This window comes from Arachis hypogaea, chromosome 4, assembly GCF_003086295.3.
Source record: "Arachis hypogaea cultivar Tifrunner chromosome 4, arahy.Tifrunner.gnm2.J5K5, whole genome shotgun sequence".
NCBI lineage: Eukaryota > Viridiplantae > Streptophyta > Magnoliopsida > Fabales > Fabaceae > Arachis > Arachis hypogaea.
In genome coordinates, this window is record NC_092039.1 from 4,867,414 (window position 1) to 4,894,121 (window position 26,708).

Genomic DNA, 26,708 nt, shown 5'->3' on the forward strand with positions numbered 1-26,708 from the left:
GGATAGAGGTCCCCCCTTCGTGGGAACCCATTAAATTTTCGTATATATGAAAAGTCTAAAATACCCTTACTATCTATATAACATATATGAAATAACCCTAGCCGTCACTCCCCAAATTGAAACTCTTCAAATTCTTCACCCTCAAACCCTCAGCCTCTCTTCTCCTCTGAGTCCTCTCACAAACGCATGCATGGTCACCATCGCCGACCGTTACCTCCCATCCCCTCATCGCCACCTCCCACACCCTCAGTCCCTCATCGACACCTATTGAGGTCACCCTCACGCTCACCGCAGTAGGGAGTGTGTCTTCGCGTCGGAGCCTCGCCGCGTCTTCTCGGTGCCACCTCCTACCCCTCACCGTTAAAATCCTCCCCTCTCACTCTCGAGGTCATTGGTCATCGGCTCACCACAGAAATGCATCATCGCATGCCTAAGTCCTATCTCGTGGAGAACATCGTCATTGCTGAGGAGAATGTCGTCGTCGCCGCTAACCCAACTGAGGAGAACGTCGTCGCCTCCTGACCCAACCGAGGTAGCAGCGTCGTATCAGAGCCTCTTCGCCATCTTCGCGTTTCATTGTCTTCGCGTCAAGGCCTCCTCGCCATTAGAGCCTGTTTGTCATCCAACAAGATCATCAACCTCTTCACTGTCATCGCGTCAGAGTCTCTTTAAAGTGATTTTGATTATGTTAGCCCTAACTTATATTTCTGATTTTGATTGCTGTGATTTTTATTATGTTCTGATTGCTGTGGTACTGATTATGTTAATTATTTGCTGTGATTTTGATTTTGTTAACCCTAATTTATATTTTTGATTCTGATTGTTGTGATACTGATTATATTAATTATTTGCTGTGATTTTGATTTTGTTAACCCTAATTTATATTTCTGATTCTGACTGCTATGATTTTGATTATATTTCTCAAGTATTTTTTTATATTTTTTCTTTTTTTTTGAATCCGCAGATACGCAGGTCCTCGGTGGTTACAAGGTCCCCGCTACCATTGCGGGGATGGGCCGGGGACAAGGACAGGTAATTGAGGCAGGGGCAGGGGGCATGTCCTCGCCCCACGGGGACCCGTTGCCATCCCTACTAAATGATAACTCAAAACTCATCCTCTTCGTTGTTCTTCATTATTATCATCTTCTTCTTCTCCTCTTCCTCATTTTTTTCTCATCTTTCTCCTTTGTTATCATCGTTGTTGCCACTACCATCTACCACACCTCCTCCACATCCTCCTTCTCTCATTTAAATTTCTTCAATCTCCTTCTTTCTTTCCTTTCTCCATCATCATTATTGTTATTATCGTTGTATTCTCTTTATATATATATAACATTTTAAATTCAGAATGCACTGAAATTCTTTAATGACGACGACACACAAACAAATTCAATTTAAAACAAGTTAAGACCAAAATGCACTGAAATTAAATCCAGAATGCACTGAAATTCAAATTCAGAATGCACCAAAACTCAAAACTCCTCCTCCTTCTTTTTCTTCATCATTATCATCATCATTTTTTTCTTTTTTTGTTCATCTTCTTCTTATTTTACCTTCACATTATTCTTCTGATTTTACTCTCTTAATAAGAATAAAAACAAAAAAATTTAAACAAAAAAGAAGAAGAAGAAATGCATAATAATACAAAATCACTAAGAGAGAGAAAAAACACACGAAGGAAACAACAAGAGCAAAAAAAGAACGATGATGTGAAGGAAACACGTGAAGAAAAAGAAGGAACACGAAAAAGGAAGAGAAAAGGGAAGAAGAGAAAAAAAGAAGAAGGAGGAAGAGAAGAACGCGAGAACATTTTACGTAGTTGGAGCTTGTATTCACGCTCTCACTAATGAAATTGATTTTTATTGACCTTGGACCAAATTAATTAGATATGTTTATCAAAAAGACTTAAATGTGTAACATGACTCTTATCTTATAATGAGACTTTAGATTTGTATAACTATTTGTTATTTAATATTTGTAATTTGTAAATATTTAGTGCTAAAGGTATATGTGGCTATTAGAATTCTCCTCTTAGCTGGTTCATCTTTGAGACAATAAGACTCTTAGTTCCCCAAGTTCCCAACCCCTGTAATTTGTCATGTGAAGTTGTCTAGTCACTTTAATTATAGGCATACCATTGCCTCATAACTCATGATAGAATTGGGAAGAGTTTCAAGTGTATCGCAAATATCGGTATTTCAGTTGTTTTAATTGTTGATCTGAATTATAAAAGATATATATAATATATATTAATTGAAATCAACGTTTAAAAACAATTAGAACACTGATGTTTCAGTACACTTGAAATTTTTCCATAGAATTGAATTGTATAAATCTCTATTTGTCAGATTTTTTTGTGTTAGAGTTAACAACTTCACATGACAAATTAAGAGCAGAAAAAGCCACAGCTCAAAATTGTGGCATGGTGCTTTTGGGGTTCAAACCTCAATTATTACGAGGAAGGTGAAAATTAAGAGTTAAAATATGAATGATACAGTAACAAATATTGAAAAGTCGAAATTGGGACTATTTCACTTGAAACAGATGATTTTAGATGTCATAGTGTATCTAATTTGAAGGAAAGAAAAAAAATATTTTGTGTTACCCAGCCAAATCAGATTGGACCCACAAGAACCACATGTACACAGCAATCTGCTCTCTCCGCCAACCGTCAAAATCGTTATCCCAAAACCTCATCCACTCCCTCTCATTCCCTCCACTCATTCCCCATTTGATACAACCATGGCAAATTGGGCATCTATGAACACAGAAGGAGAGGATAACATCAATCTCAACGTAAACCAACCAAACCAATACACCACAACCCTCTTTCTCTCCCTTTCTTTCTGCTGCTGTAATCTACTTACACTGCAGAATCCCCAAAAGTACCACTCCATCTGCAATAATGTCTTGCTCCAACCTCACTATGTTGGTATCTTCAAAACCTTCCATTTCTGATGCCTCCAACCTCTCCTTCCGTTCTGTTCTTAATCTTTTTCAGCTCCCTTCACAAAACTCACCCTCATGCAGCCCTTCACGTTCTTCTGTCACCCCAGTACAGTGTGGTCTCAGAGAGCTCAGAACCCGCATTGAATCTGTCAAGAACACACAGAAGATCACAGAGGCAATGAAGCTTGTTGCTGCTGCTAAAGTCAGAAGGGCTCAAGAAGCTGTTGTCAATGGAAGACCCTTTTCAGAAACCCTTGTTGAGGTCCTCTACAACATCAACGAGCAACTCCAAACTGAAGACATTGATGTCCCTCTCACAAAAGTTAGGCCAGTGAAAAAGGTAGCACTGGTTGTGTGCACTGGTGATAGAGGTCTCTGTGGTGGTTTCAACAATAACATCATTAAGAAAGCCGAGAAAAGAATTGCTGAATTGAAGGATCTTGGTCTTGACTACACTATCATTAGCGTTGGCAAGAAGGGTAACTCTTACTTCCTCCGTAGGCCTTACATACCAGTTGATCGGTTTCTAGAAGGAGGAACACTCCCTACTGCGAAAGAGGCTCAGGCAATTGCTGATGATGCCTTCTCATTGTTCATCAGTGAAGAGGTTGACAAAGTAGAACTCTTGTACACAAAGTTTGTGTCATTGGTGAAATCAGATCCTGTGATTCACACCTTGCTTCCACTGTCACCAAAGGGAGAGATTTGTGACATCAATGGAAACTGTGTTGATGCTGCTGATGATGAGTTCTTTAGGCTAACAACAAAGGAAGGAAAACTAACTGTGGAGAGGGATTCTGTGAGGACAAAGACAGAAGACTATTCACCAATCTTGGAATTTGAGCAAGATCCTGTTCAGATCCTTGATGCTCTCTTGCCGCTTTATCTCAACAGCCAAGTCTTAAGAGCACTTCAAGAATCACTTGCAAGTGAGCTTGCTGCTAGAATGAGTGCAATGAGCAGTGCTACTGATAATGCTGTTGAATTGAAGAAGAACTTATCCATTATCTACAATAGGGAGCGTCAGGCTAAGATCACAGGTGAAATTCTTGAGATTGTTGCTGGTGCCAATGCTCTTCAATAGGTTACTTTTGGCCACATTGTCATCATTATCATGATCCATGGTTGGATTTATTTGTAGGTATCCAATATCATAAAAGGGTGTTGTTACTCCTTTTGTTACATTCTAATGTTCTTATTTATGACAATTATGAAACTGCAATTTTTGCACTTCTGAAATGCAAAAAAACCTTGTGCACTAAGAGTCTCGACCAGAAACCTTTTGGTTTTTTTCGTCAAGTTTTTTCCCCTCCTTTTCATCTCACAAATTATGTATGTAATAAAACAGATCTATATATCATAAAAGATTCACAGAGTTCTCTGTGTTGATTTATTTGCAACCACCATGGACATGCTGTACTTTTATTTTTTTGGTAAATAAAGTTTAGGTGGATTTGCCACAGTTCAGTCTATTAAAAGTAGGGTATGTCCCTCAGTTCTATGATTGCTTGCAGAGAATAGAAAACTAGAATTCCATGTGATCAAGAGGATCCTTTAAAAATTCAAGGATTTTACATGACAAAAAAGAAAGGTTCTGAATAACACACGACTTCGTCTGATCAGCGTCTTGCTTAAGGTATTAAGAAATTGAGGTTTTCATTGAGAAGATGAAACTTGTTTCTTGTTTTTTCTTTCTTAAATATTATTGGAAGCATAAACATCTTTAACGAGCACTTGTTGCCAAAGCCAACAACATAAACTATGAAACTCTTGAAGTTGAAATCGATTTAGAAGTTTCAAACAAATTATGAATTGCTTCACCATGTATGCTAAACTTAACATCTCATCAGTGAAACTAGAAACAAAATCAGAATCATCAGGGTGAAGCTGGTCAGGTCAAGAAATCCTATTAACTTCTCCATGTTTATTTTACACGCATCATCACTCTTATCAGTAAACAGGACTCTGCGAGGAAGACCACAAACCCTGATTCCATGCAAACTCTAATAAAATCACATTGTACTCATTTCTCTGAAAATTTAAAAAGAAATTATTCCAATAGTTAAGGATGGAATATTCCCATAACCAAATAAGAAAATGTATGTCACATCATTTTTATGTGAAACGAAGAGAAATAAATGTCACAAAATAGCTGGCTATTATCATATATATTGCTGATTTTTTTGTTGCTGTGGCCTGTGGCATCCCTTCAGCTTGATTGGTTCACATCATTTCTTCAAGTTGTCGTGAGAGAAGAAACTGAAAAGTAGAAAAGCCAAAGCAAAACGGGAAATCTGATTTTCACTTTTATTGGTTCACCTTCTTGAATGTTCCTCTGATCATGATGGAAACAGAGAATTTGGCATAAATGATAAATCTTCCTCCAGATAACTTTTCAACTACTCCGATAACTTAATATTGGACTATGCGCTTGGATTTATAAACAATTTTTTACGAGATTTAATACTCTTATTTAATTATATTCATTATTTTATATGATAATTTAAGTAGTAAATATACGATATATTTATATTCACTTATATAATAATATATAATTATAGATATTTATATGGATATCAAAAGTAAAATATGATAAATTTTAGAGTTAAATTTTAAAGTGGTTCCTGAAATTAACATCATACACTATAATCGTTTGTGAGATTTTAATTATATTAATTATATTTTTGAAAATGATAAAAATGTACAACGTTAATCCCTGATCTATTTTTTGTTAACGATATGTCGATCACTAGTGACACGTATCACTTCATAGTATGACCATATGTAATAGTATGATAACGGGTCGATTAGTGACATGTGGTATGTTGACATGGACGGTTATGCTATGTGTCATAATAGTATTTGACTACATATCTGTTTGTGTCATGTATCGTAACATTATTCGTTTACGTATTATCCACTATATTTTCATTATAGATGCACTAAATTGGTTCATGATTTTGCATTAAATAATTTATTTTAGTCATTGATTTTGAATGTCGTACACCAAATTAATCAATTCACAATTTTTTTTATTTTTTTAAATTCAAAATTTTTAATATTTTATATGCCAGAAATTATTTTCTTTATGGATGCAGTGTTGGTGTATGGAAGGAATATTGGTCAAGGAGGGGAATTGCCGATGGGTGGAGGTCTCCCTCAACACGCCGGGGGCGTGGTGGCTGGGCGAGAGAGCGACGTAACAGCACGCCTGCAACACGCCAGGGGCGTGCTGACTCACCATCCGGGGGGCGTGGTACATGGAGGCCCGTGAACCGCAGCAGAGTTGCGCAGAGTTCCAATGCTGCTGCTGCACCACGCGGGGGCGTGTTGCAGGCCTGTCTGCATGCAGGGGACAGCCCCACCTCGGGAACCAGCACCAGTGTGCCTCGTTGATATATATATATATATATATATATATATATATATATATATATATATATATATATATATATATATATATGCGTTCGACTCTCTTCTTCCCCGTTCATAAAGGGTTTTCTCCCATTGAGTTGAAGCCAAAAAATAAGAGAGAAGGAAAGAAGGAAGTGTGTGTCCGTGTTAGTCTGTAGGTACTAGTGAAGAAAGTGTAGTGAGTAGTAGTGAATAGTGGTGCGTTAAATTTATACTGCGAAAGAAAAAAATATTAGTTTAAAGGATTAAAAAAAATGGTACGTAATTATCTGGCGCCTGAAGAACATATTATCAACTATTTGAATTATCCTATTTATGTAAGTGGGCAAATTTTTTTTTTTTTTGCTGTATTTAAAGTTTATTTTATTTTTTATGTATTTCTATTTTTTTTATGCATATATATTTTGTAATGAAAATATTATTTTGTGTATTTTATAAATATTTTAAGAATATAACAATAGTTTTTATAAAATAAACGTTAATAATAATAATAATATGTATAATTTATTATAATTTTTGTTATTATGAATATGTTCAAGAATAAAAAAAATATTTTGACTTTGTAAAAATATATATGTTGCGTATATATGAGTAAGTAAATATTATAATAAATTAAATATGTAAAATGTATAAAATAGTATATTATATTATATTGTTATTAAAAAATTAAAAAAAATAAATAATTTGATAAATAAAGATTATTAAATAATACGTGATAGATAAATATTATTAAATATTGTTATCGCATAAATATGTGAATGTTTATTTAATTAATGTAACATATATCTTTGTTGATGCAGTCTAACAGGAATTTGTTAGTACGTAAACTGGATTTGCTACAGACGTGAAATTCGATGGTGGAGAACTACTTACGCGCCACGGGATTCTACCACGTCTCTAGAATTGGAGTCATAAGAGGATTTCACCCCATGTTAGCTGCTCTGGTTGAAAGGTGGAGGCCTAAAATCCACACCTTTGTATTACCGATCGGTGAGGTTACAGTGACATTAGAGGATGTCGCTCATATATTCGGCCTACCCATTGATGGAGAGCCTGTCAGTGGATGGACAGATAGTAGTAGCGACTTCGTTCAAAGTCAGGGCATAGCGATATTCGGTCGTGAGCCATCAGTCAGTCATAATGCGAAGTCCTATATAAAGCTGAGTTGGGTTCGACGTATCAGAGACGCAGAGCCGTTGGACACTAAGGAGTCCATCAGGAGATACGTCAGATGTTAGATCTTCTGTTTGTTAGGGTCGACCCTATTCATGGACAAGTCGACCGCATATGTCCATGCGAAATATCTACCATTGCTTCGCGATTTCGAACAGATCCATACTTATAGTTGGGGGTCATCATGTCTCGCGCATCTTTACAGAGCACTATGTCGTGCATCACGATATGATACAAAGGAGATTGATGGCCCTCTGAATCTGTTGTTTGTATGGGCATGGGAGCGAATGCCGTGTCTTGCTCCTGTACCGAGACAAACCCTTCCACCGGCCGAGATACCAGTTGCCAGGAGATAATAAGTCTTATTTTAGTCGTGTGTTATATTCATTATGCATGTTTGACTTATGGTGAGTTATTTAAATTTTTTCAATTAATAATGTGTCAGGTGGAGTCATTCGGAACGGACCACAGCCTGGTTATCCAAGACCGTAGAGACATTCAGGCATGATATAGACTACATGCAGAAGGTAAATAGTTATGTTTTTTCTGTTCTGTTTTTCCAACCATTATTGTTAGGGTTCTAATATGCCAATAATACTATGGCATTTTGAGTGGCGACCGTACCACAAATTGATCGTTCCGGACGAGTTGCATCCCCATCTTGAGGTGTGTGACATCGTTGCTCTGTTGGTGTCGTTCGAGTGTGTCGAGTGGCACCCTGCGGACCGAGTGATGCGTCAGTTTGGATATGCACAACCTCCTCCGCGGACAGCAAGGGATATTCCACTTTATCAGCATTGCATCGTTCTACGCGGAGTGAAGCTTCATGACTGGACAGTTTTGCATGGGCCATGGATAGAGGAATGGCCAACAGGCGACACAGTCGATTGCGGGATCAGCACCCCCTTCCGACCTGAAATTTTTTACCGATGGTGGAGTACCGAGATTGGTACGTACGCTCCTATGGACATCAGTTAAGATTGACGGGGTACGTTCCTCATGATCCACAGCCACCTGCCCCACAGCATGCAGTGTTTGAGCCGATTCCTTATTATATACCACAGTCACCTACCCCACAGCATGCATTGTTTGAGCCGATTCGTTATTATATACCATAGCCACCGGCCTACAGTCATGGTAGCCATCACATTCAAGGCAGCCACCACTCTCAGCACTCTCAGCACAGCCACCACGCTCAGAGCAGCCACCATTCTCAGCACAGCAACCACGGTTAGTCCGGCCAGCATCATGATCCCATACTTACCATTCCCTCCGATCATGATTGGTTTGACTTCTCCAGCGGCGGACACGGAGATCAGCAACTACAGTATTGGACCAACGCTGGTTTGGGTGGCTGGTTAGATTTTATTGGTATCCTTTCACCGTCGGTGTCAGCTGATCCACATAGGGCATCAATAGATATGGCCTATGGTTTGCGGGGTCGTACTTCCGACCACACGTCAGGGAGTGCGTATTATCTCACCGTTACAATACACCACCAAATTTGCGATGCCCTCCATTACACCAACAATAGCCTCAAAGAATCCTCACAACACACTCAAATCTTACTCAGTATGCAAAACACTATCGAGCTCTGCCTTATATAGAAGGGTGCACTTAACACGCCCCCCACGTGCTACCTGCCTCAACTAATCACGCTTTGACACATGTCAGAACGCCCCTGCGTGCTGAGTCAACACGCCCCCACGTGTTGCATACTTAGACCAATCAGCTATCGCCACGTCAGCACGCCCCCACGTGCTGCACCTGCCAGCCAATCAACTTCTGCCACGTCAACACGCCCCCTGCGTGCTGACTAAGCACGCCCCCTGCATGCTGCCTTGTTGGCTCAACCACACCATGCCACCTAGCTTCCATGCCCCCCCACGTGTTGTAGGCACCACGCCCCCTGCGTGTTGTGCCTTCATCTGACACGTCTATCTGTATGTAATACTCACAGTTACTCCATTTTCAGCCAATACACCACAATGTTTTCCATATCTAAATTAATGAGCCTTTAGATGTAGTATTTTCAATTTTATTTTTTTACATGTTTAAATACAAATCTTTTTATAGATGTTTTAAGATTTTAGCTTTAATTATACAATTTTTTTCTAATTTAACATTGATAAATTTTATAATATATAAATATGTTATTTAAAAAAATTATATGATTAATTAGACAAATTTTTCTTATTTTCATAAAAAAATACACGTATTTTTAACAAAAAATCAAGAATCAAAATATGCATTTTTTTCAATTTTTCGTTACCGATGAAATACACATTTATGGATTTAAAAAATATTTTTTTTAATCAATCATACTATTTTTTCATTAAATAACATAATCATTGTTACGAGACGTACCTAAAATTGATTGATGTACCTGTAGGAGACTCTGAATGCCTAAGTCATCTAAGTTGAGAATTACGTTGAGAATTACCTTATTGATGATGTGAGAATTAAGTTGATTGATGTGAGAATTAAGTTGAGAAATACCTGAGTTTATTAGAGTATTTATCTAAACTAAATATATAATTTTTTCCTTTGTTGCATGAAAAATTAGCCTATGTTGTGTATTTATCCGTATTAAATTATTATGTTAAAACTAAAATTTTAAAAATATTTATTAAAAACACTTGTATTTAAATATGTGAAAAAATAGAATTAAATTTTTTGCATTAAGATATTGAAAATTTTAAATAAAAAAACTAACAAATGAACTAATTTGTATATGACATTTAATTTTAAAGACTAAAATAAGTCACTTAGTACAAAGTCAGAGACCAATTTAATGCATCTACAATGATAACGTAACAGATGACACTTAGACGAATAATATTGAAACACGTAGTACAAACTTATACGTGACCAAATAATATTGTAAAAAATGGTATAACTGTCTATGTCAACATGCCACGCGTCACTGTTCGACCTATCATCATTAAAATTACATGACCAAACCATAAAATAATATGTGTCACTAATAATTTACGTCATCAAATTACATCGACACGTTGATAATAATAAATAGATTAAGAACTAACCGACCAATGTATACTTTTAATAATCTTACAGATATAATTGGTATAATTAAAATCAGACCATTTTGGTGCACGATATCGGAGATCACTCTAGGACTTAAATCTATGTTTTTGTTTAAAATCAAATTCTAATAACAACTTGATTTTCAGGTTGGCAGAATTTTAATTAATCATAATCATATCCTCAGCATCATATTACAATAACAATAACAATATATTCATGAAAAGTGACATGCAAATACGACAGAAGACGACATTTGATTTGTTCTAACAATAATCACTCAACATGAATCATTTTGAGCCGTTGGATGATCGATCAAATTGGCGAAACTGTCGTTACTTATTACACGAACTAATGAATGCTCATCACACTGTACTTACAACAAAGCTTCACAGAATGGAATAGCAGATTCGATCACGCAATACGAATTTATTTATATTATAATTATAAATATGTGTGGCTGTCAGATGACATGCCTAACATACATTGCCACTGTCACATAACTACAAACAAACTCTTACATTTCATTTTCATTTTCTTTTCGTGTTTTTCATTCGTTTACCCTCGGTTTTGATACGAGTTTTTGGTGCACGGATTCAGTGGCGGTTCATTGATCAAACACAAGCATGTGCAGAGTGAAGTTTGATCATATCATAGAATAAGAAACAAAAAAAAAAGACATTTTTGGAAGCAAAGTAGGAAGCTCTACGGATATGTCTTTGCAACTCAGCTGCAAAACCGCATCTTTCAATCTCAACCCATTTCCTTCTCCGATAAGAGCGGCAACAAGCCACCAACAAGTAATTAACCAAAATGTTTCTTTTTCATCGTACTTTGTCTTCGCATGTTGTCTCCTCTGTCCTGTTCTTGTTCTGTTCTGTTCTGTTTTGCTCTGTTTTGCTCTGTTTTTTTTAATTATTATTTATTGAAATTGATTGAATTGCTTTGGATGTGAAAATAATATCATGTTCATATGTATCGAATTTATGGTTTTACCTTTTCAGTGTTCACCAAGCATGGCAGTTAGGGGTTCTTATTGCATCAATTCTAATTCAGGTTATGAGCTACCCTTTTCTTCCTTTATTATTTTATGTTTATTCAAATTAATTTTTCAACTTTATGAATTTGGGATTTACCTTTTGGTAGATTTTTCAAGGAGAGGACAGCATAAGAAGGGATCAAGCTCAAGGGTGAAGGGCCTTGCTTCCAAGGGTTTCATACCAAAATCACCAATTGGAAGAAGCAACAAGAACAGGTATGGGAATGGGGGGAATAATAGTAGAGCCAAGGGGGATTCATTAGCTCCAATAGTTAGTGACAAAGACATCTCAGGAGATGATAATAGGCAAAGACTCAATGGGAATATTGATGCCGAGGAAGCGGGTGAAGGGGAAGTTGGGATTTTTCAGTCTGGGGAAACTGTAAAAGGAACCAATTCTGATAACCATGATGAAATAAGTGAGGAAACTGTAAATGAGGAAGCTTCTGGGTTGTTGAAGTTAGAGTTGGAAGCAAATTCAGGCAAGCAGGAAATCGAGAGGATCGCCGAAGAAAACCTTTCACAAGGGACCAAGGTATTTGTATATCCTCCTGTAGTTAAGCCTGATGAAGATATAGAAGTGTTTCTTAACAAAAGTGTTTCAACACTAAGTTATGAACAAGACATTTTCATCATGGGTGCATTTAATGATTGGAGGTGGAAATCTTTTACCTTTAGGTTAAGTAAAACACATCTCAAAGGTGATTGGTGGTCTTGCCAAATTCACATTCCAAGAGAAGCCTACAAAGTAGACTTTGTGTTCTTCAATGGCCAGGATGTGTATGACAATAATGACCAAAAGGACTTCTTCATACCCGTTGTTGGTGGAATGGATGAGCTAGCTTTCGAAGATTTCTTGCTCGAGGAGAAACGAAAGGAACTAGAAAAGCTTGCCAGGGAGGAAGCCGAAAGGGAAAGACAGGCGGAAGAGCAAAGACGAAGGGAAGCTGAGGAGGCTGCTAAAGAAGCAGACAGGTTACAGGCAAGGGCGGAAACTGAAAGAAGGCGAGAATTGTTGCCACAATTGATGGAAAATGCTGTGAGGTCCCTTGATAAAGTTTGGTATGTTGAACCTAGTGAATTTAAAGGCAAGGACTTGATTAGACTATATTATAATAAAAGCTCAGGTCCTCTTACAAATGCTGAGGAAATTTGGATTCATGGTGGGTACAATAAGTGGAAGGATGGATTATCAATTGTAAAAAAGCTTAACAAACCTGTCGTAGAAGGCGATGATTGGTGGTATACTGATGGTATACACTTTTACATATCTTCTCCTTATTGCTGATGTTTATTTATTTCCTTGAAATCAATAATCTTCTACTAGACTTGGGAAAAAGTGTGAACAGATGAAATATGTACTATGATGTGAACAGCTGACTTATCACCTATTTTGTTTTATACAGTCGTTGTACCTGAACAAGCTTTTGTACTGGATTGGGTATTTGCTGATGGTCCACCTCAAAATGCTATTGTGTATGATAACAATAGTAATCAAGACTTCCATGCTATTGTCACAATACCTGATGAAAAATATTGGGTTGAGTTAGAGCAGCTGATATACCAAAAACTCCAGGAGGAAAGGAAGTTAAGAGAAGAAGCTATTCATGCAAAGGTTTGTTCATACCTGAGATGACTTCCAGATGGTAACATTGAGGCACTTTAGATACTTATGAACATAAAGAAAAGCTTATCGGTTGTTTAATTTTTGTTTATCATCTTGCAAATATATGCATATAGAAGAGATAGTTACATTCTTATGTTTTATTCTCAAGGCTGTGGAGAAGCTCATCTTTTGTATTTTGATCTATGTTTTGAAATTCTTCTAACTGTTGAGGGCAAAGCTCTAGGTTGATGCTTATAACTGTTTCCTAAATAGTAAACACTAATTTCTCTCTTAATCTATCTTTTGAAGGGTAAATAAAAGCCAAAAAAGTATTAGGATAGATATCGGCTACCAAATGTTAATTTAGTCCTGCTCTTGCAGGCTGAAAATACAGCAAAAATGAAAGCTGAAACAAAGGAAAGAACTTTGAAAGGATTTTTGCTTTCCCAAAAGCATATTGTCTACACAGAGCCTCTAGATGTTCAAGCAGGAAGCACAGTGACAGTATTTTATAACCCCTCCAACACAAATCTCAATGGAAAACCTGAGGTCTGGTTTAGATGTTCGTTTAATCGTTGGTCTCACCGTAATGGTCCTTTGCCACCTCAAAGAATGCTGCCAGCAGAGAATGGTACTCATGTTAAAGCCACAGGTGAGTCCTCCCTTAGTTTTTTACTTTTGAAAGATGATTGCACCATAGTTTCCCAGAATCCAGAAATTAGCAATATCAAGGATTTCAATGTCTAGCTTTCCTAATTCCACACACGAATAAAGAGAACAAAAAAGAGGAGAGGGGGGTGGAGGGAGAAGAAAAAAGGACATTGTATAGAGTCAGAGATAAATCTAATGATGAGAAATATTGATGAACTTTTGAATGCTTAAAATGTTGTATTAATAATTGTCATTACCTGCTGTCTACTAAGCTGTAGACTAACCATTGATCTGAAGGCTAAAAAATGTAATGATGACATCTGTGTCAAGTTTATGAACTGCATCACCCATGCAAATATTATTTGTCTACAACTTGATAAATTATCTGTTTGTCAATTCCTGAAGAAGTACAATGATTTTGTGTATCTGCAGTCAAGGTTCCACTGGATGCATACATGATGGATTTTGTATTCTCCGAGAGTAAAGATGGTGGAGTCTTTGATAACAAATTTGGACTGGATTATCACATACCTGTTTTTGGAGGTATTGTAAAGGAATCACCTTTGCATATCATCCATATTGCCGTTGAGATGGCCCCAATTGCAAAGGCAAGCTTTCCTTTTAATCCCAAGGCTTGTAGTAATTGGGAATTTACAGTTGTGACAGACAGTTAAATATGGTCGTCTCTTTGTAGATCAACACAGAAGTTGCAATGTTTTATCTTTCAAGTCCTTTGCATGAAATAGTGGAATTTGGGATGTCTGAAAATATAGAATTTTCCATTTGGATGAGGAAAAAGAAAACGGACCTTTTGTAATGTCCGAACTTCTTAATGTTCAAGGAAATCTGAATTCAACACTCTAGAAGTGGGATGCTAGAAATATTTCTTTTCCATAATTGCTCTTTGTTCATAAAAAAGGTTGATGGTATATACATTTGGCAGGTTGGAGGCCTTGGTGATGTTGTTACTGGTCTATCCCGGGCCGTCCAGGATTTAAGTCACAATGTGGACATCATTCTTCCAAAGTATGACTGTTTGAACCTTAGCAATGTAAGCTTTTATTTCTCCCAAGTTGCTGTCTTACTTTTATTACATCTTAAACTATGTACTGTGTTACTTGTATTCCATTATGGGCTGTCCCTGTAGAATAGAGTATGATATTGCAATCATTGTTGAAAATTGTATACCCTGAATTTCAATATGAAATAAATCCCAGTATTGTATAGACATGAACGTCTAGTTGAGCACATTTCTCATTATCTAGCTCTAAAGCATCTGCATGGATTGCTCTCCTAAAATGTAAAGGCGATTATTGTTGAGCACATTCCTTAACATCTTGTTGAAAATGCATATATTTTGTTCATGTTTGTGAGTGTTATTGTTTTATGTTAATATATGGCTTCTGATGCAGGTAAAGGACTTCAATTTTCACAAAAGCTATTTCTGGGGTGGAACTGAAATAAAAGTATGGCATGGAAAGGTTGAAGGCCTCTCTGTCTACTTTTTGGAGCCTCAAAATGGGTAAACGCTTTGGTTTTCCATCCTTTTTTCGTACAAGTACATCGGAAATCATAACTCATTAGAGGGTCACGGTTGTTGTAATATCCTTATTGAAGTGAACATTATCATAATAAAATTGCTTCATATTAGTCTTGAAACTCTTGGATTCTTTAGGACACCATATGCTTGTAGTGTGTTTCTCTGACATATTCTTTTTGTACATACCTTATGAACATTGTGATTGAGATGAGTAGACCAACCTCCTCTATAAATAGAACTATGCTTGATAAATCTCTATTCTTTCCTGCAGATTTTTCTGGGTTGGATGTGTATATGGTCGTAATAACGATGCAGAGAGATTTGGTTTCTTTTGTCATGCTGCTCTTGAATTTCTACTCCAAAGTGGATTCCATCCTGTAAGACATCATTTGACTAGTGATTGAATGGTTACTTCCATTACAGTTTTGATAGATATGTTAAACTTATTACATTCAAACATTTCCTTGAAATGTTCATTTGACATAATTTGTTTATATAACCTTGTATGCAGCATACAAAAGTTTTGTTAAAGAAATAAGAAATCTCTTAAATAATTTCCATCTTCAAGGATGTATTCTAATGGTTCCTAACAATGAATAGGATATAATTCACTGCCATGATTGGTCCAGTGCTCCAGTTGCATGGTTATTTAAAGAAAACTATGCACATTATGGTCTTAGTAAAGCACAAGTTGTCTTCACAATTCATAACCTTGAATTCGGAGCTCACTTCATCGCGAAAGCTATGAAATACTCGGACAAAGCTACAACTGTAAGTGCAATTATATTCTTAGCTTCTGCACTCTGGTTGTGTTTTTTTATTCTTTATCTTATTCTCATTTTCTATCATTGGATAAGTATTTCAGATTTTCACTCATACATGTTTTGCAGGTTTCCCCCACTTATTCAAGGGAGATTGCTGGACATCCTGCAGTTGCCCCTAATCTTCACAAGTTCCATGGCATAATAAATGGAATTGATCCAGATATATGGGACCCTTATAATGACAATTTTATTCCTGTAAGTAGACCTATACATGAAGTTAACATTTATTGATAACCTATGTCTATAGCAGCTCAAATAAGAACTATGTCTTCTTATCCATGCCCCCAAAATATTGTAACTGCTCAGATGCTTGCATCATCTTTTTCTGCAACTTTGAATGAATATTTGAAACCTGTCATTGATATGAGAAAATATATTGTTTCAGGTACCATACACATCTGAAAATGTTGTTGAAGGGAAAAGAGCTGCCAAGCAAGCTCTCCAGGAAAGGCTTGGTTTGAAACAAGCTGATCTTCCTTTAGTTGGAATCATTACTCGATTGACTCATCAGAAAGGAATCCATCTCATCAAACATGCCATATGGCGCACACTAGAATGCGGTGGACAGGTTTGTCCTCTGTTCATATTTTATTACACTTCAGTGTGCACCAGCAATGATGAAGCTCCCTACATAATATCTTATTGTTCCTTTTATATTTTGAACACTTTGGAATAGGTTGTATTACTGGGTTCGGCTCCGGACCATCGCATCCAAAATGATTTTCAGAATTTGGCCAATCAATTACATTCTTCTCATAGTGATCATGCCAGACTTTGCCTTTCATACGATGAGCCTCTTTCGCACTTGGTAGAACTCAAAAAACTTCAATATCTTGTTCTGTAATATATGTGCAAGGTATTGCATAATGGAGCACTACTTACTGTGCTGAATTTTGTGTTCTAGATATATGCTGGTGCTGATTTCATTCTAGTTCCTTCAATCTTTGAGCCATGTGGACTCACTCAACTCACTGCAATGAGATACGGTTCAATACCTGTTGTTCGAAAAACTGGAGGTTTTGTAACTGCTTCAATTCTTCAAGTCTGTCATTATAGTTTATATGGTCTATTGAATTCACTTGACAATTCATCTTGACATAATTATGTAGGACTTTATGATACAGTATTTGATGTTGATCATGATAAGGATAGAGCACAAACGCAAGGTCTCGAGCCAAATGGATTTAGTTTTGATGGAGCTGATGCTGGGGGTGTTGATTATGCACTAAATAGGTGAGTTATGTTGTACTTATATCATCTTGCATGGTTATTGTTGTATGTTTATGTAGTTTTAACTTTTAAATGCTTATTCTCATTACAAAAACATTGATTGCTTTTCATGGAAACATTTCAGGGCAATATCAGCTTGGTATGATGGGCGTGATTTGTTCAACAGTTTATGCAAAAGGGTGATGGAGCAAGACTGGTCTTGGAACCGGCCTGCCCTTGATTATTTGGAGCTTTACCATGCAGCACGCAAGGCTGCATCTAACAGCTAAATTCATGTGAAGTTGATAATTGAGAGTCGTTAAATGATTTGACAGGTTTGACTAAATTATCATCTAACAGCTATCGACTATCAACTTCACATAAAGCTAAAGATACCTGAATTTCTACCTTCAAAGTAATATTGAGATTCTTCTCTCTTTTGTACAGGTTTTGGTCTAAAAGTAACTAGTAGTTACATATAGTGAATCCTAGTCAAAGATTGCTACTGCAAGGTGGCATCACTTTGTGTAGAAGAGCCTCAGATGGTTAATGATTTTAGTGGCATGCAATAAAATAGGTTAAGTTTTGCACTAGGCTTTTGTTTTCTTTCAAATATTTAAATACATTATTCAAATAAATATTATTCAAAGATATATTATTTAATAATGTGTTGCTATTGTATTAATTAATCAAAATATTTAATAACTTTTTCCAAAACTGTGCATGGTTAATGTATTTGAATTAATTTTATAATATTACAAAGAATAAGTCAAAAGTAGTATAAATGTTCATTTGTTGAATATTAACATAGAAAATTAAAGTAATCAATTAGTCAAACAACAAAATATATTAAAAATTGATTTTTATACATTAAAATGTGATACTATTTTAATTATTTGCCAATAAAATTATAAAATAGCATTATATCCAAATAAAATAGTTATCCATTGTCATAATTAAGCACTATGAATTTTCATTTTTCTCATTTATTTAAAATTAAATTTTGATCCATGCCAGTAAAAATTTTATATTGATCACGTGATTGAGTATTAAAAAAAATTATAATTCGACGATTATATAAAATTTTTTATACTCAATGTATTAAAATTAAACGTTTTTTTATTAAAAAATTAAAACAAAATAAATACAGTGGCAAAACGGATAACTTCTGTTTTTTCAAATAAACAGTCCATAGTTTGGCAACGGTCAGAATCCCGCCACTTAAATAGTTGAATTCTCACTCTCACTCTTCCCCAAGGCTTCATTAACATTAAATTCATTATCTAAAAACCGCAATCAAAATTTGTTAAATCCCTGATTTCAGTTCTTCGCGGAACAAAAAATTGGCTATGAATTCATCAAAGTCGTCGTCTTTGGGCAGATCACACCCTAGAGCCTCAGAACTCAGTGACCCCATGAGACGGAGTTTCGCTACTAATCCATTTGCTAAACCCTCCTTAATTCCTGACCCTAACCCTAGAGAAGCAACTCCTTCAGGTTTCACCTTTTTTCCTTCTCTCTTTCCATTTCAGCTTCATCATATTAGTTATGAATGTTAATTCGTGAGAAAATTAACAGTTTTGTTTTATTTCCTATATTATTGAAATTAGTTAGGATTTTTAATGGGTGTGGGGGCGTTTTTGCAGGTTTTCCGAGAAGAAACTCTTTTGGGGGAAGAGAAGGCGCAGCAGCGTCTTTCCACCGTGACCTAGATGACAAAGAAAATGAGAAAGACTCGATTTTGAAGCCGTGGAAGGTACGATCGCCAGCTGCTTCTTCGAAGTGCGGGAAGAATTTCATGTCTCCAACGGTCTCTGCTTCTTCGAAGGTCGGTCCGAGGAAGAAGGTTCTTGGTGATAGGAATGAGCCTGCTCGAGTTTTTGCTCCCGTCGCAGCCACCAAAATCCCCACCACGAAGGTAACTTTTGCCGAATCAGTGCATTATAATAGCATTCTAAAATCAAAGGATGGTGTAAGAGAGAAAAACTTTGAAGTGAATGTTGCTTCTACCTTGAGTAATGAGTTGTGTGGTGAGGTAGCTTACAGTTTGAATGTTCCTTGCAATGTGAAGGATGAGGCTGGATATTCATTTCAAACTGTTGTTGATGAGCCTGATTGTGTTAACCTTGACCCAAGTTTTAAGCTCAGTCCCATTCCTACTCCTCCTCTTCCGGTTTCCACTGGTGCCATAATCTCAGCCCCTCATGATGCAGATCCTTTGATGCCTCCTTATGATCCTAAAACGAACTATCTCACCCCCAGACCACAATTCTTGCATTACAAACCAAAACAACGATCTGATCTTGATGATGGCTTTGTGTATGAAGACTTCTCTGACTCGGAAGTTACTGAAGATTCTAACTTGGAGGATGACTCACAGAAGGAATCAGAGGATGTTTCTTTGGAGGAAAGAGTTGAAGAATGTCCTGCCAAGACTATAATGATGGAGGAAACGGTGGAAGCAAAAGAGATGCCTAAACCACGCTTTTATATAAGGTGGAAGGCTGTTATTGCTCTTCTTTTACTCCTCTCCGTTGCTTTTGTATCAATGTCGGTCCCAAGTTCTCAATTGGGGGATGGCACTGTGTTTCAAGACATATATGGGGTATATGAGTCGTCTGAATTCTCAGAGTTTGTGAGGAATCATTTTGATCGTTTCTCAGAATTTGCAAAGGCAAATTTCGATGGCTTATATCAAAATTTGCATACCTGGTTTACTGAGTCACTGTCATCAATTTCTAAGTTCATTTCCAATGTCGAAAGTGTTCACAGTTTGGGCCACTTGAAATACTGTAACTTAACTGTTATGCATGAATATAATGCAGTTGATCAGGGACTTATATTTGGGCAGAGTAAAATAGACATTGGTGAGGCTTCAGAAGTGTACCCCCTTGTACTGAATGTTGAAGACAGTGGAGTAGCCTCAGTGATCGATATAGACGAGGATATTGAGGATGTTTCGGCAGAGCATTATAATTCCATATCTGAAGAACAAGATCAGCAAGATCTTGAAATAACTGCAGATGTTGAAAAAGCATTAGATGATGCTCTGGACTGTGAAGAATTATCTACAGGGCAACCAGCCAATGTGGTAGAACCAGATCAAGATTGGCAACTTGATCAAGTGATCCAACCTGAATTGTATCACTTGGAAGCTGATATAAAACTTAAAGTCCAGTCAAATGTAGATTCACAGGCTGCTGATGTTCCCAATATGGAAGTGTTCAATAATGGGGATTTAGATGCAAAGCAAGCTTTGGATTCAGAGATTGCTGAAATTCTTACAGGAGCCTATGGAGATAATCACAATAAGTTGACTGAAGCGAAGGAAGAATCTATTAGCATGGATGCTACAAGCGAAGGTGACGAGCAGAGACTCGGAACAATCAACCTCCAACCAAACATGGTGCTGTATTTGCTGCTCCTTGGAGGTGCAATTTTACTTACAGGTGCTGCTTTCAACTGGTTAAGTAAAGGCAAAAGCAGAAGCACAAGGGTTACTACCAGCTTTGCGGATCAACCTCTATTTGCTAAGTCATTCCATGCCAAGAACTCCTTGGTGACTCCCAAACAAGAGCAGAATTACCTAGAAAGGCCATCTCTTAGGAATGAGCCGATCCAAATAGACATGAATGGAGAATCATGCCTTTCAGAAATGAGCAGCATTCATAAGAGCTCACCTTATTTGCAAAGGTTAGTGAAAGAGTCTAATGAGGTTGACAGTGTAGAGAAGAAGTCAGTGGCCAAGAAGAGTAGAGACTCTCTTGCCTCTTCATCCAACTATTCCACAAGTTCACCATCCTATGGAAGCTTAACTGTGTACGAGAAAATTCAAATAAAGAATGTGAGTATTTGTTTCCTGCCGATATATGTAGTGAGCAAACTTATTCATCTTTTTCTATTGAGAAATACTTTTGAATTGTTTCTTATGTGTTTTGTTATGTTGCTTTTCTTCAGGGGCATGGGAGTGGGGAGAAAGTTACTCCTGTTAGGCGTTCAAGTAGGCTTAGAAGCCAAGCCACTTCTCCATTATGATATAACCCAAATTGCATATTTGCCTAAAATGTGTATTGTTAATGAAACATTAGCATTGATCTAACTAGGATAATGTCCTTCATCTTGGATCTTGACTTCTGTAGCTAAAGCAATTTAGTGTTGTAATTGAAGTAACACTTAGTGTTGAAGGAATGGCTTGTTATTTTCAACTTTGTGTTATAGAAAGTTATAATGGTAATGATGAATTGATTCTCATAATCTCATGCAGTATGATGAAACCTCTTACCCCTGATTTTTCTTAAAAAAAACAATTTATATGTATGTCCTTCTCATTATCATTGTTTGACTGAAATACTTTCAAGTGCTTCAAGAATTTCCCTCTGCTGTGCAACATTATATTATTTCTTGCAATGATGCATAATCCTTGATCTTATTTATTGAATTTAATATCCAAAAACTACTTGAGTGGTTTAAACAGAGGAAGGTATGGAGCAAGAAGCACCTCATTGGATTCTTTTGATTTTCACATCATTGCATGCACTGGTGAAATTTTTACATAACATACTCCACAGAAATGTTAGCCTTACACTTTGCTGAGTTGTTTGATTTTATCCTTTAAAATTTAAATGATTAAATCAAGGAAAATTTTCTTCTCTGTTTAAGCCATTACTAACATCAATTTAGAGTATCAAATATGAGTGATGGTTGTGCAGCCACTGCCTATAGATAGCTGTGTGAGGAATCATATCACATTTAATAATGTCAATAGTCAATTCCTAACCAGATAGGTCATTGAGAGAGGTTCATAGTGTAAAAACTCCATTTTTGGAATTTACCTACCTCCCCCTTACTTTACCATAAAAGTTGCTTCTCCCTTCTATTCATTGAAGCAACACAACACTGGGAACGTTGGCTAAGTTACTAGCTGCTACAATATATATAAGAGCTAATTATATGGTGGAAAAGGGCATCATATTTCATCTGCTGGAAAATTATGATAGTATGGTTTAATTTATTTGAAGAAAAATTATTAGTTAACAATTAGTTTATAAACTATGTTATCATTTTCTATCAATTTTTTTCTTTCTTTTTTATGAAGAAACATCTTAGGTCATGTAGTAATTAATTTCTGCTCCTATCTCAGCAACTGAGACAAGACATCACAGTATGGAGCTTCAAACATAGACCGAGAAAAATAATAAACATAAGATCTTCATTATAATAGTTAGTAATATAACTCGGTCCAAAAAGCATTGAAGAGAATATAAAGAAAGGCTCTGGTAGAATACTATGGTCTATACCTATTAGTATTATACTTGATAGGAAAAATTTTAAGTGTACCATGTACATTGGTATTTCAATAATTTTAACCGTAATTTCAATTATAAATATATATATATATATATTAATTAGAATTAGCGATTAATATTATTGGAATATCGGTATTTCAGGTAAATTTTAAAACTTTTCTACTTAGTATTTGGTAAGAAGCTCCCTCTCTCTCTTAGTACCATATCTAGAACTGGACAAACATTAATAAAGGTTACCTAAAGTGTCACATATGACATGAGAGTGACCAGCTAAGCTAATAAGAGGCTGCAGATGAAGATTTTGATGGTGTTGAAGATAAGGCCTCTTTGTCCAAATCAAGGTGTTGCAGCCTTTCTGATCTTTAGCTCTTGAAGAAAATTAATACATTAGTTATTTATACTCGTGTAAAAGAAAATATTTTGTCATTTTCTGTCTTTTATCATATAAATTGATATATGAGTGAGTATCAAAAATAAATATAAGTAAACATGGCATTTCTCTTTAAAAGTACACACACTAAGAAAAAGGGATTAAGAGGCTGTTATGTTGAAATATCAGTAATTTGAAACAACAATATCTCAATTCAATATGTACATAATAACAATAATAATATATACAAAGAAATTTATTACAATATTAAATTTATCATGTAATTATATAAAACAGATAATAATTAATCATCAATAATTTTTAAAGAGTAGAAAAGAGCAATTTTCATGAAGAAAATATCATTTCTTAGAAAAATGAATTGAGAAAGCAGATAATGAATGCAGTGAGTGAGAGATAGCAGAAGTAGCAGAAGCCTCGACCAGTGTTAACACACTTCTTAATGAATTAGATAGATAGATAGATAGATAGATAGATAGAAATCTCTCTCTCTCTCTCTCTATCTCTCTCTCTCTCTCTCTCTCTCATGCTGATGTGTTCACTTCCACCCTCGTCCTCCTTACTCTGCCTCCCTTTTGGAGTCTTGTAATTAACCATCCCCTTCATTCATTGTTTACAGCTTACAAACTTACAAGCTACAACTACTATTAAATTTATTTTGAATCTGTTCATATAAAATTTTCTTATTTTGATATTATTATCAAAATAGAATATAGGCATAGCTTTTATTTTAACTATGATTCATATTTCATCCTACAAAGATATGAAAACAAAGAAACAAATCACTCTATAATCTATTTAGTATAAATCATATATATGTATCATTTTATCACTATATAATAGAATATAACTTTATTATAAAATAAAAGTCACATTTGATCTTACAACAAAAACTAATAGAAATACTCATCTTTTCACTGTTATATTAAACACTAATTTCTTTGTAGGGGCAAACATAAGTACAATAGTACACGCTTATCTATTAATTTTAAGAGATATGTTTCAATTTATGTGGCAAATAGCCGCGTAAGATGTTCACAAAATATAGCTGGCTAATAATAATTAAATAAAAATGAAAATAATAAAAAAGTACATGGTGATATGATATAAATATAAAAATAATTACTACACATTTGTTGCTTCTGTTGGACTTTTGTGCCTGCCTTGTGTTTTTCTGGTCTCAGGTTTTTACTTTTTAAGGCTTCTTCCTTTGTTTTGGTTAGTATTTTAAGGAGTTAATCACATCAGAATTCCCATTTGAAGAAATAATAAGTATTTTTGTTGAAAAGGTCCATAGTTCCAACAAAAGTAAGGTAGATTCCTGATATTATTCTCTTACACACCCTTTCTACTTTTTTATTCCCAAGGACTTAAAAAAATAAAAATCGAAAAAAAATAAAGTCTATTTTATCTGATTCTGAAAAGAAAGTTTTGGTCACTTCATTGTCTATATATACTGAAATAGAAAAGTGTGTCATCATTGCTCATATCTCAATCTGGTAATACACTTCTTCTTTAATTTGCTGTTTCACAAATCACCTTATCTATTTTGCATTTGCATGAAGCAGGGGTAATGGCAGATTTTGGTGAAGAAGAACAAGTGTGGAACAAAGAGAAGGATCATCATCAAGATTCAGCTGGTTCAAGAACCATGATGATGAGAGTGTCTAAGGATTCTTCTTCATCTGCATGGCCCATTCCTGCTGCTCCAAGGAAGATTCCAAGGGCTAATACCACATTAACACCCTCTTTCTCTTCTTCTTCTTCTTATGATGATGCCAAAGTGGTTAAACTTGAAGGGTCTTCTTCTAATTCATCTTCATCAACAGAACCTATGAACATCCCTGACTGGTCAAAAATTTATGGTAAGAGTAAGAGCAAGAAAAAAGGGTATGATTATTATGATGATGAAAATGGTGATGATGATGGTGATGGTGATGATGATATGGTTCCACCACATGAATGGATAGCAAGGAGACTAGCAAGGACTCAGATCTCATCATTTTCAATGTGTGAAGGAATGGGAAGAACACTCAAAGGAAGAGATCTTAGCAAAGTCAGGAATGCCATTTTGACCAAAACTGGCTTTATTGAGTAGCTGATTAAATCATAATGGTTCTGATTAATTATTAGTATTATTATGGAATATTATGTAATGTGCTATGGAACTTAGAAAAATAGACTACTTCTGGCTTGTTAAATTTATTGGGCAAAGAGGGGGATTATTAATTGTTTGTAGTAAATTAAAGGAGCATTGTCAGATTCTCAAGTTTTGTATGGGTTTTTGGTATATTTAATATTAGGCCAAATGAAATGAAGAGTTTAATTTGTTACTTAGCTTATATATCATTTAATTGTCTTTCAGTCTTTTTTTTTTTTTTTCGCTGATCAATGGATTGCTGCATGCATAAGACGAGATTTGAACCTTCAACACTTGTTTAAGCGAACTAGTGAACTAACCACTAGACCAATCCAACTTGGTTTGTCATTCGGTCTTTTATATCTGATTTTCTACGTCTATGACCATCATTGCTTAATGCTTTATAAAAATAATAAAAAAAAAAAACTCAAATGATGAAACATGTCATGGGCCACCAATATGTTAAAAAAGTATAAGAGGATCATGCGCTTCACTCTGCAGTCATTCTCTTACGGACAATCTGCTGGCTCCCCTTGCAATTGCCATTTCCACTAGCATTTTTTTTTCAGACTTATGAAAAAGTATTTTAATTTTTTTTAATTAATGTAAATTTCCTTAAAAATTAAATGAATTTCAACTAAAAAGTCTTCTCAATAATGATTTTCTTAAATTTAAATTCATCGTAAGGTAGAGTTAAACGCCTTGAATTTTAGCTCAAGCATTTTGGATCTACCTTCAAATAGATGATTTTTTTTCTAGCATTTAAAAAAATAAACTTTTTTTTGGATTTTCCAGTAAACTGATTGGCCCCTGCTTGTTTTATTTAATTAATTTCACAAAGCTCCTGGAAAACACACAATTTTCTTTTTGTACTTTTAAGTTTTTGTTTTTGTCAATTTCATACTATATTGGGCCTTAGGCCCATTTCACTGTACCGTTTGGATGATCAAGGCATGTTCCAAGTTCAGTTTCAAATTTTCCATACAGTTATACTAAGACGTACTTAATGTAAGAAGCTTCAAACTGTTTAGATTTTAGAACTTTTGTCTACAACAGAAACCATGCTATCATGTGACTTATTACTTATTAGTCCTGAGAATTAATTGAAGATAGTAGAATCATGGCATGGGATTTGGGGTCTAAGGTCAAAATGTAAAAACGTGCAACCATACAAATTGAAGATTTAGATTCCATATGTCTCTTGATGGGCACGTGCACGTTCTTGTTCTAATTAGTTTAGTTTAGTTAATCTCCCAATATAGGTGCATCTTATTCCGTACTTAAGTTGTAGGGAACGGGAAAACGTCAGGTTGAGTTTGATTCTGACAATAAGACAATATACTAATAACAACATATAAAAAATAGAAACATAAATATTATTATTTTTATATTTTATTAGATAATAAATTAAAATAAATTTAATT

General features: G+C 35.5%; 5 protein-coding genes across 8 annotated transcripts; all 5 read left to right on the plus strand.

Annotated features, from left to right (window-relative positions):
* The first annotated feature begins 2,561 nt into the window (after window positions 1-2,561).
* On the plus strand, window positions 2,562-4,349 carry LOC112795918 (ATP synthase gamma chain, chloroplastic). The gene has a single exon (XM_025838131.3). The coding sequence runs from the start codon at window positions 2,906-2,908 to the stop codon at window positions 4,031-4,033; it is 1,128 nt and encodes a 375-aa protein (XP_025693916.1). The 5' UTR covers window positions 2,562-2,905; the 3' UTR covers window positions 4,034-4,349.
* A 2,868-nt stretch (window positions 4,350-7,217) lies between these two features.
* Window positions 7,218-8,514, plus strand: LOC112794522 (protein MAINTENANCE OF MERISTEMS-like). The gene is made up of 3 exons (XM_025836518.1): window positions 7,218-7,510; window positions 7,982-8,063; window positions 8,113-8,514. The coding sequence occupies exons 1-3, from the start codon at window positions 7,218-7,220 to the stop codon at window positions 8,512-8,514; spliced, it is 777 nt and encodes a 258-aa protein (XP_025692303.1).
* Window positions 8,515-10,929: 2,415 nt separating this feature from the next.
* Window positions 10,930-18,167, plus strand: LOC112795916 (soluble starch synthase 3, chloroplastic/amyloplastic). Of its 3 annotated transcripts, XM_072233885.1 has the most exons (18): window positions 11,127-11,381; window positions 11,586-11,637; window positions 11,728-12,155; window positions 12,299-12,873; window positions 13,027-13,235; window positions 13,608-13,878; window positions 14,310-14,485; window positions 14,821-14,928; window positions 15,290-15,399; window positions 15,689-15,794; window positions 16,018-16,188; window positions 16,308-16,436; window positions 16,627-16,809; window positions 16,918-17,049; window positions 17,146-17,257; window positions 17,351-17,474; window positions 17,596-17,785; window positions 17,898-18,167. In XM_072233885.1, the coding sequence occupies exons 4-17, from the start codon at window positions 12,450-12,452 to the stop codon at window positions 17,738-17,740; spliced, it is 2,400 nt and encodes a 799-aa protein (XP_072089986.1). In that variant the 5' UTR covers window positions 11,127-11,381; window positions 11,586-11,637; window positions 11,728-12,155; window positions 12,299-12,449; the 3' UTR covers window positions 17,741-17,785; window positions 17,898-18,167. The 3 variants fall into 3 exon arrangements, with proteins under 3 accessions (XP_025693912.1, XP_072089985.1, XP_072089986.1); XM_025838127.3 differs by having other exon boundaries at window positions 10,930-11,381; window positions 11,728-12,873; XM_072233884.1 differs by having other exon boundaries at window positions 10,930-11,381; window positions 11,728-12,873; window positions 17,596-18,167.
* Window positions 18,168-18,378: 211 nt separating this feature from the next.
* LOC112795917 (uncharacterized) lies at window positions 18,379-21,704 on the plus strand. 2 transcript variants are annotated; one of them, XM_025838130.3, is made up of 4 exons: window positions 18,379-18,947; window positions 19,097-19,368; window positions 19,522-21,294; window positions 21,408-21,704. In XM_025838130.3, exons 1-4 carry the CDS (start codon window positions 18,800-18,802, stop codon window positions 21,483-21,485), a joined length of 2,271 nt encoding a protein of 756 aa, XP_025693915.1. In that variant the 5' UTR covers window positions 18,379-18,799; the 3' UTR covers window positions 21,486-21,704. The 2 variants fall into 2 exon arrangements, with proteins under 2 accessions (XP_025693915.1, XP_029153569.1); XM_029297736.2 differs by having other exon boundaries at window positions 19,097-21,294.
* A 2,584-nt stretch (window positions 21,705-24,288) lies between these two features.
* LOC112794164 (protein S40-4) lies at window positions 24,289-25,493 on the plus strand. The gene is made up of 2 exons (XM_072234644.1): window positions 24,289-24,328; window positions 24,713-25,493. The coding sequence occupies exon 2, from the start codon at window positions 24,718-24,720 to the stop codon at window positions 25,240-25,242; it is 525 nt and encodes a 174-aa protein (XP_072090745.1). The 5' UTR covers window positions 24,289-24,328; window positions 24,713-24,717; the 3' UTR covers window positions 25,243-25,493.
* Window positions 25,494-26,708: the final 1,215 nt, after the last annotated feature.

Bases quoted from the DNA above. Each gene is read 5' to 3' on its own strand.
- LOC112795918 (XM_025838131.3), top strand. From the start codon at position 2,906: ATGTCTTGCTCCAACCTCACTATGTTGGTATCTTCAAAACCTTCCATT.
- LOC112794522 (XM_025836518.1), top strand. From the start codon at position 7,218: ATGGTGGAGAACTACTTACGCGCCACGGGATTCTACCACGTCTCTAGA. The intron at 7,511-7,981 runs GTCCTATATAAA...ATAATGTGTCAG, and splicing joins TCAGTCAGTCATAATGCGAA to GTGGAGTCATTCGGAACGGA. The intron at 8,064-8,112 runs GTAAATAGTTAT...CATTATTGTTAG, and splicing joins ATATAGACTACATGCAGAAG to GGTTCTAATATGCCAATAAT.
- LOC112795916 (XM_072233884.1), top strand. From the start codon at position 11,295: ATGTCTTTGCAACTCAGCTGCAAAACCGCATCTTTCAATCTCAACCCA. The intron at 15,400-15,688 runs GTAAACGCTTTG...TCTTTCCTGCAG, and splicing joins TTTTTGGAGCCTCAAAATGG to ATTTTTCTGGGTTGGATGTG. The intron at 16,810-16,917 runs GTTTGTCCTCTG...ACTTTGGAATAG, and splicing joins CACTAGAATGCGGTGGACAG to GTTGTATTACTGGGTTCGGC.
- LOC112795917 (XM_029297736.2), top strand. From the start codon at position 18,800: ATGAATTCATCAAAGTCGTCGTCTTTGGGCAGATCACACCCTAGAGCC. The intron at 18,948-19,096 runs GTTTCACCTTTT...GCGTTTTTGCAG, and splicing joins TAGAGAAGCAACTCCTTCAG to GTTTTCCGAGAAGAAACTCT. The intron at 21,295-21,407 runs GTGAGTATTTGT...GCTTTTCTTCAG, and splicing joins AGAAAATTCAAATAAAGAAT to GGGCATGGGAGTGGGGAGAA.
- LOC112794164 (XM_072234644.1), top strand. From the start codon at position 24,718: ATGGCAGATTTTGGTGAAGAAGAACAAGTGTGGAACAAAGAGAAGGAT.